The sequence below is a fragment of the Apostichopus japonicus genome, chromosome 1 (genome assembly GCF_037975245.1).
Source record: "Apostichopus japonicus isolate 1M-3 chromosome 1, ASM3797524v1, whole genome shotgun sequence".
NCBI classification, from domain to species: domain Eukaryota; kingdom Metazoa; phylum Echinodermata; class Holothuroidea; order Aspidochirotida; family Stichopodidae; genus Apostichopus; species Apostichopus japonicus.
In genome coordinates, this window is record NC_092561.1 from 9,020,059 (window position 1) to 9,037,111 (window position 17,053).

Sequence of the window (17,053 nt, forward strand, 5' to 3'; positions counted from 1 at the left end):
ATAAATCATACTATCCTTCTACATCACAAATAGTCCTTTCACCCACGCAATGCAGACACAGGTCATCGTGCAAAGGAACTCGATAATTTTTACCACTCGCAACTAAGAAAGTTAACGATGGATGTAGTAGATGTTTACCAATATCTCAAAAACTAAACTTATCTCAAAGCAACATCTTAGCATAGTTAAATTCATTCACTTTTACGACTTTTTACACTTTTCAAATTTCAAAATGCATTTCTTAAAACGTATCCTCTGACAATACCCTTGCTTGCTGTCTCAAATTTTATCATAGAATCCTCTTTCAACGGAACATACTAATTATCTATTCATACCAAAACTTTATAGAGATTATACATGCAAAAAAAAAAAAATTGTAGATTAAAATTGAAATCCTTGTAATTAATTGTGCAAATTTTCTCAAGACAGGATTAAAGGATAATAATTCAAACCAAGGTTTGAATGCAGATAAAAGAATCACTAATTATCTAGAGAAAAAAAATAGGGACATTGTTACTCAATTCCATTTTGCAGGCACATTCATGCAGCTTATCGTCACCTTACTTTCCACTATTTTGTGTTGACCAAACTACCTCTCATGACACCATAAACTCATGGCTTGACAAATGTAGCAGCTACATGACATGACTTTCGAAGCACGATACATCCCAAATGAAGTAAGGTTTTGTTAAATATTTTGGGCCTTTTGGGCTATTTTAGCCTTTGAAGAAGATCCTGCTAGGATCGAAACGTCAGGCCAACTTACTTTTACACATTCTCCTACACAGGCTCTCTATTGGATAATAAGTTTGCTAACAGTTTTATTTTATTTTAAATATTTTGGGGGTGTTTAATCCCTAAACTCTCTATCATAAGATGACGGTTGGGTCTGTGGCTCCTCTAAGCCATGAGTAAATACCCTAACTATTATGATACACTACTCCAATGTAAATCCGCTGTATATGTAGGCCACTAATTGTGCACATATGCTACTCTACCCCCACCACCTCCTGTGCTTCCCCTTCCCCAGGCACCATCATTTTGAACTGAAAATGTTATTTATCTGCTCTGCTTTCTTATTCGATCGCAAAGTTTTTCAGAAATATTTTTTTGTTAAATTCCACATTTAGTGAAGTATAGAGGGAATGAAGGTCAAAGACTATCTGCTTGGTTGTAGTTTCTGGTTTATTTCTCTGTAAATTCTTTGAAAAAAGGAGACAAAATTAAAGGACAAATTTTACAGAAATGTAGAGTCACTATTCTCTTCTTAAATCATCCAATCTGGCTTGGAGGTCCGCATCTGCATCGCTGACTCCATCCGCAGCTGCTACTTTGCCTTTCTGTTTCTCCTTGATAGGATCTCCTGTTCCGGGTAAAGCTACAAAAGAAAAAAAGAAAACATATGAGATGAGTGAGAGTTGGCTGTCGACTTCGTGGGACTGTGCTTTTTCACTGCTCTCTTTACAACGATAGAAGGAATGAAGTATATTAACAAAGACATGCGAGTAGTGACATCACCAGTTTTTATTCAAAGAGGGAGAGGGAGGGGGGGGGGGAAGGGCTTTGGACAGAGGTAAAAGAATCTCTGTTGACCGACAACTTCCGGTAAACTACAGAATTTGTATACCTGCTGTCAAGAGTGTAAACAAGTGTGGGAGGGGGAGGTGAAGGTGGGGGGGGGGGGTCAATAGCCACAAATGGCCACTATAACTAGAAACCAACTGCAAAAGATTCTTGAGAAAATATGCCAAGAGCCATATTTGTAAACACAGAAGTGTCATTCCAAATCAACCACTGTCGGACAACCTGGGTTTGCTTCTGGTAACCTGTCATGTAGTGTATACCATGTCGTGCAATGAAAGTAGACATCTACCCAGATAATAAACTGTCTTGTTAATTGTGTACAGGGGCCATACATTTAATTTAAATTGCTAAATATCGAGATGACCTTTTAGTACAAAAAAATCTAAAAAGTCTGAAGCAAAAACTTGCTGAAGATGGCTTCAAACCTTTGTTGTAAATGAGCTCAGTACTAGGTTCAGGACCTCGTCTGGAAGGAAAGGGTTTTGTTTAATAAAAATGCAATAACAACAACAAGACAACATACCTGATAACTCATCTCCTATTGATAGACCAAGCTCATCTAAGACTTGACTAACGATAGCCTCACTAAGAAGCAAAAGAAAAACAAAAGATATATGATGAGAAATGATGCATTAGGAATTCAAGCGTATCGATGGTGGACCAAATTTATGGCACACAAAAATTAAGAACTTTGTGAATTTTAAGCATACTATCATTAAACATTGAACTATGAAGGTGTTTAACTATGAGCATGGTGAGCTTAATTGATGGTGAACTTAACAGATATCTCCTTTATTAGAATTACTTCATCACAGTTTCATGTAATGAACAATCATTAAATATACATTTTTAAGCAATGTGTTATGTGTGTGTGGGGGGGGGGAAGGGGGGCAATAGATACCATAACTACAGTAACCAAAATGAAAGTCAAAGAAAATTCTTTCCACAGCATTATGTCAAGCATTGATGATGAATATTTGCATATTCATAAGGAATACATAAATATGTAACACGGAAAGACTAAAAATTCACTCTGGAGTGAGAACTCATTTTTCAGTGATGGTGACTCCACAATTTAATGCTGCATGAAATGTCTTAAAGTAAACCTGATATTTTCTTAGACAACTGGGTGGGGGGAGGGGGGGGGGCGAGTTGATAAATATATTTTTTTATCTCACCTTTCCTCTTCGTCGTCTTCGTCTCCTAAGACGTCATCGACTGCATCGTTCATCATCTCCTCCTTCATGTCCATAATCTCTGACTGTTTCTCAAACTCCATCATAATCTTCTGGATGGCTGGTAATTTCAACTTTTAAAATAAATGAAAATATTACCAAATTATTCAATTAATTAATTAATTCATCAATCAATCAATCTATCAATTTATTAATTGCATAACTACCATTATACACTGTATAGGCAGATACACAAATCAAAAGGAGTTTGACCCCTGGTCAACCTTCGGACTTTGCGAGAGGTCCTACGGTGGATAATAAGATTGTTTTTATAGAATAGACACTTTTTTTTTCTTTTCTTTTTTCTTGGGAAAGTTGTCTATGTTCAGTCAAGGAGTTGCTGGTAAGTGAAGTCTTATGTAATCACATTGCATAGATAGCTATAAACATACCCAAGGTCGGAGTTAAAGAGCCAATTAGGGAGGGATACACAGAAGCAGGTTGCTCATTTTATGGAATATTCCAAAGGCAGACGCTACAGTATAATTTGGCAGATTACACATAATATTTCTGCCCCATTATGGTACAAAGTATTCCTGATATTTGCTTGTTTTCTCATGAAAATGAGCATTGTTAAAGTTGAGTGAGTTTTTGTTTAAAGATATCATTGCAATAACAGAATGAGTAAAATCCTCAAGACAATTGAGCTGGAAATGTACAATCTTCAAACCTTTTATGCACAAGACTAAAGAACTTTTCCTCACATGAAATCTTGTGCTTGTTTACAAGCAGCAAAGTCAGTCACCATCACCTTGCAAATGATATGAATGCTTCACAGCTTGTCACTAATACTGTCCGAGTAATTGAGGCCTATGCTCATCAAAATAAATGAGTACCAAACAATTTTATTTTTAAAACAAAACTTTGTGACAAAACATTGCAAGTTTCTCAATTTTACCAACTTATTCTGGAGTATCATCGTGACTTCCGCATATTGATAACCCTTTCGTAACTTTCTGAATATTTGAATGTTTAGTTTAGTTTAGTTTAGTAGAAAAAAAGGATCAGGAGGGACACTTAAGTCCCCATCAAGGACCCTATAGGAGAGGAAGAAAAAACTGAAGACACAAACACTCAGACCCGATTACAATGCTTAAAGTGCTTGTCCAAAGCATTCTTAAACCCATTGACACTACTTGCAAGTACAACTTTCTCAGGCAAACCGTTCCACTCATTCACAACCCTAACTTATTCACAAACCCTAGAAAAAAAGTTATGCCGAATATTAATCCTACTATGTGACTTTTGGAGTTTAAGACAATGACCTCTGGAACAACTACTATTAGCAAACATGAAAAAAGTCGGTAAAGGATAAATTGTCAAAACCATACAAAATCTTGAAAACCTGAATCAAGTCCCCACGTAACCTCCTAAGCTCCAGTGTGGTGAGATTCAACAGTTGTAACCGCCTATAATAAGGAACACTCTTTAAGGCACTAATCATCCTAGTAGCCCTCCTCTGGACCTTTTCAAGTACTTCCTTATCCTTAGCAAAATATGGGTTCCAAGCCTGCACAGCATACTCCAGATGAGGCCTAACCAACTGCTTATAAAGCCTAACTACGATGTCCTCTTTCAGAAAACTGAAGTTCCTCTTGATCATACCTAAAACCCTATCACCTCTTTTAGCAGCTTCAAGACAATGTTTAGAAGGTTGCAGAGATGAGTCAATGTAGATACCTAGGTCTCTTTCAACAGAGACCTCCTGTAACTCCACACCATTAAGATTGTATGTAAACTTTTGGTTACAACTACCAATGTGCATCACCTTGCATTTATTAACATTAAAAAAAGCATTTGCCACCCCTGAGACCAGGAAAAAACCTTATCCAAATCCGTTTGAAACTTCTCAGAATCGCTTTTGGAAGAGACCTCAGAATACAAGTTGGTGGCTCCATTCTTTAGTCTTACTCATCAAATATACATCAACTTACCTGTGAGTTCATTCTCGCCATTGCTTTGGTTACTCCTCTCATGGCCTGTGCCATCGCGTTCGTTGACTTCAATGTTTGTACTTTGAGGGAGACGGCCTGTATATTAGCCTTCATCAGGATGAACTTCTTGACATACCTTCTCGTTCTAACAAGATCTTTGGCTTGAACTTTGACAGCATCCTGGGTTTTTTTAAACAAAGAAAGAGAACGGCATGAGTAAATAAAATGTTAATGGATAAAAACGGCAAACTTTGCAACTACACATTTCATTATGCTTTATTATCTTAAAACATGAAATGGACGTTACATCCTCTGCAGTTTCATGTTACATTTTTCAACATTAATAACTTAAACACAACTGATCAAGAACCCACAATTTTTCCAATTACAAATATTTAAAACAAAGTGCAACTGCTTCATAAAATCAGACAATTGAAATGTGAACATTCCTGCTGACACTAAACTGACGGTCTAAACTTTGTGAAAATCAATTGTGATTAATACTTCTAGGACAATAGTGATGAGTCACTTTAGCTTACAGTCAAGCCAAGTATCAAGTCTAATCTCTAATTTTTCTGACTTTGGTCAGATAGTCAATGAGTCAAGTCTTTTCTTTCTTGGGTGAAAGTAGTCACAGAAATTTATTCATGCCTCTTTATTTTGAAGGATGCATGAGTTGTTACAACGCTGCTTTTTAACGGCTTTGACATTCTTTTAGTTTAAAAGGTTCTGTGAGATTGTTTCAGTTTGATAATGGTCTTCCGAGCTAAACACAGCTTGGTTATTTCAACATTATTAAAATACCACCGAAAGAAAAAAAACAATGAGATGGTTCATTTGAATGATGCAGTATGCAAATGAGATCCAAGTGCCACTCCCCCTTCCCCCCTGTAAACGCGCTCACACGATGTGTTGTTTGTGTATTGTTACGAAGTGTGCGTCATGTAAAGTTGCAGTGCTACTGCGTGTGTGCGTGTTTGTGCGAGTGTGCGTGCGTGCGTGAGTATGTTTGAAATTTGTTGTTTTCGTTGGTTCTGTCTTTACGTTCATTTACCATAATTTGAGTTCAGTCGATATCAAGAACGTATTGAAGCAAGAAGTATTTTCCAGTGTTAAACCAAAGATTTTATGTAAGTTGTGTTTTTATTGATATAACGTTGTATATTTGTTGCATACATGATTATTTATTCTGTATGATTTGGATTTATGTATTTATTCTTCAATAATTGACTTATTCATTAATCGATTTCCTGATTGTTTAATTACAAACGTATGTTTCCTTTTTATTTATTTAGTTACCAGACTGACAGATTAACAGATTAGCAGATTAACAGATTAACAGATTACCAGATAGTTACCAGATATCAAAGCTAATAAACCACGAATCGACTCAACATTTCTTCTGCGTTGAATAATCTTTGGATTACAGGAATACGGAATAAAGAAATCTATATTGATTTATAGTAAATAAAATCTATAATTGAAGATGTCAACAGACGAGGCCCTTACGATGAAGACGCTGTTAATACGGCGCAGGAATAAGAAGGGGACCTTGACTAGAGCAATTAATTCTATTTCTACTCTCATTAGAGAGGACGCAGGAATAGACTCTGTGAAGGAACTCTTAGAGAAAGCGAATAAAAATTTAGAAGCAACAGAAGAGGCCCATCAAGCTGTGATTGAAAAGCTTTTGGAAGAAGATAAGTTTATTTTGGAAGAAGAATGGATGGCGGACGTAGTCAGCAAGTTCATCGCCGTAAAGATCGAAGTCGAGAGGTATGTAGACCTAAGCAGAAAAGGGCCTGAGAGGATCTCAGAAGCTCCCGAAGGCGACGAGGAAAAGAGGTTAACCAACAATGATGATAACGGTATTTTTACTAAGAATAGTAACGTTAGTCATTGTGTTAGCTCTAAGGAAGTTAATGATATTACCGATGGTAATAATAGTAACGTAGACAGGAAGAATGTTGAAGGTCTTCCACATTTAAGTTCAAATAGGTATAGTTCTAGTTGTGATTCCAACTATGTATTCGGGTTTAATGAACTCAAATTAGCATTAGAGTTACCGAAGGCTGAGGTATTTGAGTTTAATGGAGACCCCACAGATTATTGGTACTTCATAACCAATTTCGAAGTTAACGTGGCAAGTAAATTGAGCGGTGATGCCGCGCGTTTGCAGTATTTGCTGCAGCTATGTAAAGGTAAAGCGCGTTTCTGCATCGAAAGTTGCGCGCTTCTAGGCGACGAAGGTTACGAAAGCGCGAAGGCAATTTTGAAACGTCAATTTGGTCAACCGCATCTGATTCTGAATTCTTTGATGAGTAAATTGGTTAGTCGCAAATCGATTAAGGCTAATGACGGAGAAAGCTTGTGGAAGCTCATATCCGAAATGCAGAGGTGTTACGTTACCTTAACTCAGATGGGGTATGTAAATGACCTAAATTCAACAAGTAACCTTCTTAAGATTCACAGTTTGTTACCTGTTTATCTTCAAACTGGGTGGGCAAATGTCGCCCAAAAGATACATGAGAGTAGAGAACCAGAATTTAATGACCTTCTATCGTATCTGACAGGTCAAGCTGAAATTTCGTCTAACATGTTTGGTAGGAATATAGGCAAGTTGAGTAGCGTAGTGAGTGACGAGAAACCTCGCATGAAATCTAATTTTATGAAAGGTAGATCTCTTAAGTGTTTTGCCTGTGATGATGATCATAGGATTTTTGACTGTGAGTCGTTCTGCAACATGAGTTACAACCAGAGGCTAGACATTGTTAGGACAAAGAGGTTGTGTTTTAGGTGTCTATTTCCTGGTCATTCGGTGGCTAAATGTAGAAGGGATACCGTTTGCACGTTTTGTCAGTCTAACAAACACAATGATCTACTTCATCCTCCACCCAATCAAGAGAACATCTCTGTTATGTCAAACACTGCTGTTTGTGGTAGTAACGTTTTCTTGAGAATTCTGCCGGTTACAGTGACCGGTAACAATGGTAATCGGGTGCATACCCTGGCTATTTTGGACAGTGGGTCAGACACTACTCTGTGTTCAGAATCCCTAAGGAAGAAGTTAGGTGTTAAGGGAAAACCGACGTCTTACACGTCTTCGACGGTTAACGGAGTCGAACCTAAGATCGGTTCAACATTTGATATTAGCGTTAAAGGGGAGAATGAAAGTAACGATTTGTCAATAACTGCTCTTTCTGTTCCAAAACTACCCAATAGTGATGATAGTGTCCCCTCTGCTCGTGACCTCAACCGGTGGCAACATTTGAAACTTATTCCCTGGGGGGATATCTCAAGATACAACCTTGAGCTACTAATAGGGGCGGATGTTCCCGAAGCATTTTGGGTTATGGATGAGAGGCGTGGTGGAACGGGGGATCCGTATGGAGTAAAGACACCCCTTGGTTGGTCTGTTATGGGTCCCACAGGTTTCAGTGGTCGTAGCGATAGAAAGAACATCCATCGTATATCTTGTTGCTCGAATGGAGAGATCTTAAGTTTACTTAAAAGTTCTTGGTCTGTAGACGATGCGAGTATTGGTGAAGGTCAGGGTTCGCAGGTTTCTTCCGGGGGTGGAAAAAACCGCGGAATAAACCGCGGTTTATTCCACTCGGAAGAAATAGGTTTCTTCCAGTTTCTTCCGGACAAAATGGAAGAAACTCATTTTTTGGGAAAAAACTGTTGATAAAGTTTCATAACAACCTGCAATGAATTCTAACTATATAATAAATGGACAAGAAGCACTATAGTGTCATCTAGGTAGTCTATATCTAGGTTTGGAGCACATGACCTGCTTCCAGCATATACTGTACACAATATAGTACAAGGCTACTAGCATCAGACAATTCAGGGAACAACTATGGGCAAGCAATATTTTGCAGACCAAGATGGTCCTGATTATAGCCCAGTTCTTAGTTAAAAACTAGTTTCTGAGTGGAGGGGGCAAGTGTTCCCTGGAAATTAGTGAAGGCCTACTACAATGCACACTCATTACTACGATTACATTGACCACTATGACCATATTTTGTGGAGATTGAACTCAAGACATGAGGGTTACAGATTCGACTGGAAGTTGTAGTGTGAAATGAGGGCTGGCTCGTAGCCAGCTGTGTTTAATTGTGGATGTTTGTTCTTTTTGCTGTTGGGATTACAAGTCCTCCTGTTAACTACAAGTTGTAATTTAGGGAGTTGCAGAAATTAACCTGTTGCCTAAATCTAACAGATATTGTTCGGCTATTTTCTTGGTGTTAATTGTATTAAATCCTCAGTGCATGGGCCAATCCAAGTAAATCATTCATACAGTATGGCCAGTTATGCAATTCTGGTTGATGGGGGGATCGCAAACATCCTTTGGTGTAGAAAACAACCCAAAATTATAATCAAAACAAAAATATCATATTTTGATGGTTTCAATGGTATGCATTTCAGTCAGATGGTGGTAAACTATTTGTCTCTTTATCATGTATGAGGGCTGTGCTGCGTATATGCCAATTTTCACAGTTTCTTCCGGTTTCTTCCAGTTTCTTCCGGAAGAAACTGGAAGAAACCTGGAAGAAACAGGTTTCTTCCAGTTTTTTCCACGTCCCCGGAAGAAATAGGTTTCTTCCGGAAGAAACCGAACCCTGGTGAAGGTGATTCTGTCCAAGACAAGAGAGCCAAAGGTATATTAGAATCTACTGCCTCACTTACTAGTGAAGGTCACTACCGGATAGGACTTCTGTGGAAGGACGATTACCATTTCTTGCCTTCCAATAAACCGTTAGCTGAATCATGTCTAAGAAACATAAAACGTAAGCTATTAAGAGACAATGTAATGCGTCAAAAGTATACAGAAACCGTAGAAGGTTACATTGCGAAAGGTTATGCCGAACGGGTTCAAGGTGAAGGTAAGGCTGGTAATGTTTGGTATCTGCCTCACCATCCAGTTGTTCATCCCCACAAAGACAAGGTCAGAGTAGTCTATGATTGTGCAGCGAAGTGGAGGGATACTTCATTAAACTCGTGTTTATTGAAAGGCCCAGACACGATAAACAGTCTCGTGGGTGTTCTCCACAGATTTAGGCAGCAGCAAATTGCACTAGTTGCTGACGTAGAGGCAATGTTTCACCAAGTGCAGGTGATAAGCGAAGACCGCGATGTCTTCAGGTTCTTGTGGTGGCCTGGCGGTAATCTAGAAAGTGAACCGCTTGAATATAGAATGACGGTGCATCTCTTTGGTGCCACGTCAAGTCCAGCTTGCGCCGGCTATGCGTTACAGCGCACGGCCAGGGACAACGAGTTACATAATCAGGACATTGTAGGTAAGAAAGCCATTCAGTTCATAAGGAACAACTTCTATGTAGACGATCTTCTGGCTTCAGTCGATGATCCAACTGTTGCAATAGAAGTTGTGGAACGCATTAGAAGTATTTTAAGTAAGGGCGGCTTTAGACTCACGAAGTGGGTTAGTAACGATCGTGCCGTTCTCCAAAGCATCCCAGAGTCCGAAAGAGCTCCAAATTTACGTAATAGCCTGGAGACTCTTCCAACTGAGCGAACACTGGGAGTGAGTTGAAATGCCGAAAATGACAATTTCCTATTTAACGTGTCGTTGCCCGACAAACCCTTTACAAGGCGAGGGTTATTGTCAATATCAAGCTCGATCTTTGACCCATTGGGTTTTGCTGCTCCCTTTGTTGTCATTGCTCGGTGCCTCTTACAAGATATTTGTCGCAAAGGGTCTGATTGGGACAAACCCTTGACGGACGAAGAACTTGTGACATGGAAGAAGTGGCTTCAAAATGTTCCTCTTCTTTCATCTATACAGATCCCTCGTTGGCTACAGTTAGATAACGCACAGCGCGTCCAGCTTCACGTGTTTTGTGACGCATCTCAGAGAGGATATGCTGCAGTGGAATATCTCCGCGTGATAGGTGCTGACAGTGAAGCAAGCTGCTCATTCATTCAAGGAAAGGCCAAAGTCAGCCCAATGAAGCCCGTGTCTATTCCTAGGCTCGAGTTAATGGGCGCGGTTCTTGCAGTGACGTTGTACACGTCGATCAAACAAGAGATTAGGTTTGATCTCGACGATGTAATATTTTGGACGGACTCAATGATTGTCCTTGGGTACATTCGCAACAAGGATAAGCGATTTAAAACCTTCGTTGCGAACCGAGTGTCCAAGATTCATGAGTTCTCCTCTCCAAATCAATGGAGACATGTAGGCTCCAAAGAAAACCCAGCCGATGATGGCTCGAGGGGTACGTATGATTTAGGAACGTGGCTCTCCGGCCCAAGTTTCCTTTCGAAGATAGAAAGCGCATGGCCTTCACTGAAATATGATGATATTGATTTGTCTGGAGACACAGAAATAGGAAAGTCTGTTGTTCTTAATGTAACTACTTTAGTTAATGATAATTCTTCTGAGCAGTTAATCTCCAGGTTTTCATCGTGGACCAAGTTAGTCAAGGTGTTAGCTTGGGTCTTTCGCTTTGTTAATAAGTGTAGAGGTTCATTGGCAGCAAGTGGCATAAATCTGTCTGTATCAGAAATCGAAGCGAGTGAAACTACCATAATTTCGTGGGTCCAAAAATCGGCGTTTAAATCCTGGCAGCGTAACCAGCGATTATTTAAACTCAAACCCATTCTTCTTGGAAATGTACTTAGCGCGGGGGGTCGTCTCGACAATGCTGATTTGGGAAATGACGTTAAGCACCCAATTATCTTGCCCCCTAGGGGAGCAGTAGTCACACTGATTATTAGATATTATCATGAGTCGGTAGGTCATGGTGGTTTGGCCATGACGTTAAGTGCCATTCGGCAAAAGTTTTGGCTACTGAATGGTCGAACAGCAGTGAAGAGTGTAGTAAGTAAGTGCGTTATTTGTCGTAAGATCCTTGCACGGCCTTCTTGTCAGATAATGGCCGCATTGCCTTTGGAGAGTCTCCTCTGACAAACCTCTTTTTAGTTTTGTTGGCGTGGACTATTTTGGGCCATTCGAAGCGAAAAGAGGTCGCTCGACCGTAAAGAGGTTCGGTTGCATTTTTACTTGCTTGTCATCCAGAGCTGTTCATTTGGAAGTTTGTGAATCCCTTGATGCTGATTCCTTCCTTAATGCTTTCAGACATTTTGTAGCAAGAAGAGGTCAGCCAGTTAAGATTTTTAGCGACAATGGTTCTAATTTCCAAGCTGGCGAGAAAGAGCTGAGAAATGCTTTTAAAGCCATGAATAAAGATGATGTAGAAGCCTTTTTTCATAGTAAAGGTTGTGAGTGGCACTTTAACCCTCCTACAGCCAGCCATTTCGGAGGAGCATGGGAAAGGCTTATTAGGTCGGTAAGAAGGATTCTAAGAGGCGTCCTGAGGCAGCAAACGGTCACTGATGAGGTTCTTACTACTGTACTAGCCGAGGTTGAATCTATTCTCAACTCAAGACCTCTCACTGACTTCTCCTCAGATCCAAAAGATGAGGAGCCTCTTACTCCGAACCACCTGCTTTTGATGAGACATGGGCCAGACACCCCAGTTGACGCAGGAGTCTCTTACGGGCGTAAAAGGTGGCTTCAAGTACAATACCTTGCTTCCTTGTTTTGAAAGAGAGGGCGGAAAGAATATCTGCCTCTCCTCCAAAAACGCCATAAGTGGAATGTTCCGAAAGAAAATGTTGTCATTGGGGACATAGTTCTCCTCACCGACGAAACAATTCCACGCGGAAAATGGCCTTTAGCTAGAATCATTACAGTTTTCAAGAGTAGCGATGGGAAAGTAAGAAGCGTTGAGGTTAAGGTTCGTAATAAAATACTCAAAAGACCGATTACGAAATTGTGTATTGTAAAGAGAATGTCTGATTAGTCTCATTGTTGATTTTTCTTTGAATATGTATTACTTTGTCTCAGTGTACTAAATTGTTTGATTGGTTGTAAATGTGTGTAAAATCCATATGATTTAACAGGGGGGAGTGTAAACGCGCTCACACGATGTGTTGTTTGTGTATTGTTACGAAGTGTGCGTCATGTAAAGTTGCAGTGCTACTGCGTGTGTGCGTGTTTGTGCGAGTGTGCGTGCGTGCGTGAGTATGTTTGAAATTTGTTGTTTTCGTTGGTTCTGTCTTTACGTTCATTTACCATAATTTGAGTTCAGTCGATATCAAGAACGTATTGAAGCAAGAAGTATTTTCCAGTGTTAAACCAAAGATTTTATGTAAGTTGTGTTTTTATTGATATAACGTTGTATATTTGTTGCATACATGATTATTTATTCTGTATGATTTGGATTTATGTATTTATTCTTCAATAATTGACTTATTCATTAATCGATTTCCTGATTGTTTAATTACAAACGTATGTTTCCTTTTTATTTATTTAGTTACCAGACTGACAGATTAACAGATTAGCAGATTAACAGATAGTTACCAGATATCAAAGCTAATAAACCATGAATCGACTCAACATTTCTTCTGCGTTGAATAATCTTTGGATTACAGGAATACGGAATAAAGAAATCTATATTGATTTATACCCCCCCCCCATGATCTTTAAGTCATAGCTAACTTCAGATCCTGTAGTCACCATCAAGCTACATTTACTCCTTTTACTCTACATTTACAATACAATTTTTGAATAGATTTTCCCCGGCTATAGGTGCAGTATTACTAATGAAAAAGCTGCTTGAACAAAAAGTTTTTACATCTTTGTAAGGTCAAATATTCTTTACACAAAACCTTACTTTTATTCTCATATAAAGGTAACATACCATTTGGCCTGCTTTTGCCATCTTTTTGATGTCTGCTATGACTTTTTTCTCTTGTTGCTCCATCCTAGATCTCTCTCGGTCTAAATCCCTTATTGCTCGGTTTAACATCCGTTGGTTCTCTCTGAGCATTTGCTCTGGAGTTTTACGACGCCCAAAGAGTGCGTCCATTGTGATTATGTGCGTGGAATGTTCGACTAACCCCAAGAACAATGTTTGCCTTCTTTTCTAGTCTGGAAGAAAAAAATTTGGAAGTTCATTTGAGAGGAGTGAGACTCCATACACAGAGATTGATGCTAAACCTACACCAAAATACTGTGAGATGATAAGAAAACTTGTTAAAATACTGTACATAGAACTGGTCCCAGTTCCACAGGATCCTTGTAATAAGAAGTATAGAATGATGGTTAAAAAAAAGCCCAGCAAATTGAACATATAATGGTGATATCAATGCCTGAAACTTATTGAATTTCCAGGCAACCAAAGTAATATTTCCACATGACATTGATTTGCTGTAAAACTTTTTATGATGCTTATTTCCAATTGGTGAAATTTAAATTGGTACTAGCCCTGGTATCTAGGCTTACAGTTAGTCTGACTCAAGAGTCAAGCTATAGCCTATGCATAAGGACTATGAATATTATAGTAGTAGCCAGATACTGCTTTATATTGCTTTGGTATGGCTTGGGTTGATTAGAAGTAGGCCTAACTGAACATGTAAAGTACTCTTCAGTTGGCAATATAAATTACAGAACACTTGAATATTCCAACGATTTCAAACCTGCCTCTAAATGACCAGTTATCAATCACATGCTGCTCTTTCACAGCTGTGTCTGTGACTCGTAACTAGAATGGAGGTTCAGTGGTCTTTGTTATGAAATATTTTCTCATACGTCATTTTGAGAATGACAATACATTGTTTACTAGGCCTATACTACTACTAGGGACTTCTGGACGTAGGCCTAATCCATGAGATTCAAGAGTTGTGGGGTTTTCTGAAATTAAGCAACTGAGACTGGACCCAGAACAGATGCTCCCAACAGGGCCAATGCTACGGACAACCGTTCCATTTTTGGCCTAAATTGCATTTGACACAGTATCATAGTGTAACGAACTAGGCCTAACGTTAGGCTGCACTCACATAATAACAAATGACCGTACGTTAGGCGTATACTATGTAAAAAGCAATACTTACCTATCGGTAAACTATATCTAACTTAGTGTTAGTTTTTAGCACAACTCTGCAAACCTAACGTTACTCATCTAAAATAGAATTTTTGATCTCACGTAAGGTTCAATCCGTTGGCACTTCTGGTTTAAAAGACGTTCATTCACTGCACTGAACATAGAAAGGTTCACTTTATCAATTCATATTTGTTTACAATGATAGTTGACTCATATTCACGTTACACTTATTTACAGGATCAAGATCAGTCAGCATTTCATTTCTGCTCATTACGTCATGGTAAAGTAAGGGAAGAGATATTATGGCAGATTCGGTTTAGTCTTTGTATTTCAGTCGTTTCAACTGTACTACACAGGCTATGCTTGTGGTAACCAAGCAACCTTTCACTTCAAGTTCAGGCTAGTAATTTCCCGTTTTCGCCTTCGCAGTTACTACCTGTAACAATTTTTGTACAGGAATGTCTTCTTCAGTCCCTTTACAATCTCCTCCCCAAAGTGGATCTTTTGAAACATCTAGTAAGACTGATAGTTCTTATGTCTACCGAAGGTTGCGCTGCCCCTTCGCTGACTTGGCCCTAGCCAGGCTACTGTAGGCTAGGCCTAGGCTTAACTTCACAATATTAATACTATTACTATAGTCAATACGATGGCTGCATAGTTTAGTATAGACTATCTATACTGTCATAGTCTTCGGCTACTGTAGCCTGTAGGCCTGACGTTTCATTGAATGGAAACAGGACAGGCCTAGGCTAGGCAAATACAAGTATAGTCAGTATTGCGAAGTTCGCCATACTGCGAAAATCGGCCACCCTTAAGAAACACACGATTTCACCATGACAACCTATAGCAACAGCCAATTTCACGAAAAATTACGAAGCTACAGTTATTTTCTCTCCAAAATGACCCGTGTGCAAGAAATTACTTACATATTTGTCAATAAAATGACGAAAGATCTATGAAGTCTGTTATAATTACTGAAAAAGCAACAGCGCCACCAATTTTTACCAGCGCCACACTGTAGGTTGCGTGGCCGAAATTCGCAATACTCTAGCAAGAAATACCAGTTCCACAATCACGAAGAATTTTCTTGGAAAACAACGTGAAAACAGTTTGCAGGAAAGAAAGTTTGGCCGTGTATCGTACTAAAACACAATTCTCCCACCATATGAAGTATATTTTCTGGTGATTTATACCAGAAGATTTAGTTTTGGGGTGTTTTAAGTCTTAAGTGGGCGAACTTCGAAGTCACCATCCTAGTATAACTTAAGGCCGTGGCTATTCTTACGACGAGTCGTAACAATTATTTATAAACTGTTCTTACGACAAAGGCAAATTCAAGCCGCAGTAAAGTAAATAAAGCAACTGCGCATGTAGTAGGGGTAACCCTAACTCTAAACATAACCCTAAACCTCAATCCTAACCCTTACCCCAACCCTAACCGGAAATTATTGTTTCTCCTCGTCGTAAAAATAGTACTCCTGGTCATGAAAATAGCAACTGCGCATGCGTAGTCGGGAATTATTCTTACGACTAGTCGTAACAATAGCCACTTTGATAACTTAAACATCCCATAATTAACATAAGATCGGGTAAAGTAAGAGCACCATCATTATTGAAATGACAATCAGTTAAATAAGCACCAGTTCATAACTTAAGGAATTATTTAGCCGATCGGGCAAATGAGTACCAGACATACGCTTATTGATCAGGTAAATAAGCAAGAGTGCCATCCTTATTGAACAGACCATTAGGTGAATAGCTCCCACCATTTATTTATATTACTTATTAAGGACAGGGTATATACCCTGTCCTTAATAAGAGACATATGTCTCTTATCAGTCCTACTTATCAGCCTAACCAATGTTGGGAATGCCCAGGAACAGTCATTGTAATAATTTAATATTAAAGTTGCCATTTTTGTTACTTATTATCAACCGATGGTCTAAGTTAAAGGCATTGAAGACTGGCCCCAAACCGCGTGCAGCCATCTGAAAAAGTTAACTTTGTGTTGCTTGCAAGTGACGTTTTGTTCGTGTCGCTACAAAATGCAGACAGTAATGAAACGTGACACCTTGTTATCTTTAGCTGGACCTGAGGTGTCCATCGCTGTATCGTTTGTACACTGTGCTGTGGGTATTGACTGCAGCTGTATGTACTGACTGTACACTAGTGTCTAATTACCGACGGTAGCAAGCTTTGTGTGTATTTTCTGGGATCGATGGTGGTGTCTAACACTTCTGTTACACCTCATTCGAAACTAGGTCAGATTACCGGCATTAGATGTTTTTTTTTTTGCGCAAGTCTTCACACCCTTTAAACTGGATTGGTTGGTCAACAAAGTTAAGGACATAGCTTTTCATAAAACTGTGGATAATGGTTTTGTCAA

The 17,053-nt window shown here is 39.1% G+C and overlaps 3 protein-coding genes across 5 annotated transcripts in view; 2 read left to right on the forward strand and 1 right to left on the reverse strand.

The window, feature by feature from the left end:
- Nucleotides 1-819: 819 nt before the first annotated feature.
- Nucleotides 820-14,906, reverse strand: LOC139966707 (charged multivesicular body protein 2a-like). 2 transcript variants are annotated; one of them, XM_071970016.1, is made up of 6 exons: nucleotides 14,770-14,906; nucleotides 13,486-13,715; nucleotides 4,754-4,933; nucleotides 2,763-2,893; nucleotides 2,108-2,169; nucleotides 820-1,378 (listed from the first exon to the last, which is right to left on the reverse strand). In XM_071970016.1, the coding sequence occupies exons 2-6, from the start codon at nucleotides 13,651-13,653 to the stop codon at nucleotides 1,257-1,259; spliced, it is 663 nt and encodes a 220-aa protein (XP_071826117.1). In that variant the 5' UTR covers nucleotides 13,654-13,715; nucleotides 14,770-14,906; the 3' UTR covers nucleotides 820-1,256. The 2 variants fall into 2 exon arrangements, with proteins under 2 accessions (XP_071826117.1, XP_071826110.1); XM_071970009.1 differs by having other exon boundaries at nucleotides 14,678-14,854.
- Nucleotides 5,645-10,318, forward strand: LOC139966690 (uncharacterized). Its single transcript, XM_071969973.1, has 3 exons — nucleotides 5,645-5,883; nucleotides 6,049-8,301; nucleotides 9,388-10,318. Exons 2-3 carry the CDS (start codon nucleotides 6,240-6,242, stop codon nucleotides 10,308-10,310), a joined length of 2,985 nt encoding a protein of 994 aa, XP_071826074.1. The 5' UTR covers nucleotides 5,645-5,883; nucleotides 6,049-6,239; the 3' UTR covers nucleotides 10,311-10,318.
- Nucleotides 14,907-14,957: 51 nt separating the features above from the next.
- The window catches only part of LOC139966698 (uncharacterized), a 28,972-nt gene continuing 26,876 nt past the window's right edge, over nucleotides 14,958-17,053 (forward strand). The window contains exon 1 of one of the 2 annotated variants that reach the window (XM_071969995.1): nucleotides 14,958-15,066. In XM_071969995.1, the coding sequence (XP_071826096.1) occupies nucleotides 15,027-15,066 (40 nt within the window). In that variant the 5' untranslated portion in view covers nucleotides 14,958-15,026. Of the gene's footprint in view, nucleotides 15,184-17,053 lie in introns of both variants that reach the window. The other variant, XM_071969986.1, reaches the window with a different exon arrangement.

Excerpts from the sequence above, each read along its gene's own strand:
- LOC139966690 (XM_071969973.1), top strand. The coding sequence starts at position 6,240 with ATGTCAACAGACGAGGCCCTTACGATGAAGACGCTGTTAATACGGCGC. Across the intron at positions 8,302-9,387 it reads CGATGCGAGTATTGGTGAAG|GTGATTCTGTCCAAGACAAG; the intron begins GTCAGGGTTCGC and ends ACCCTGGTGAAG.
- LOC139966707 (XM_071970016.1), bottom strand. The coding sequence starts at position 13,653 with ATGGACGCACTCTTTGGGCGTCGTAAAACTCCAGAGCAAATGCTCAGA. Across the intron at positions 4,934-13,485 it reads TGGCAAAAGCAGGCCAAATG|GATGCTGTCAAAGTTCAAGC; the intron begins GTATGTTACCTT and ends AAAAAAACCCAG. Across the intron at positions 2,894-4,753 it reads TGGCGAGAATGAACTCACAG|TTGAAATTACCAGCCATCCA; the intron begins GTAAGTTGATGT and ends TTATTTTAAAAG.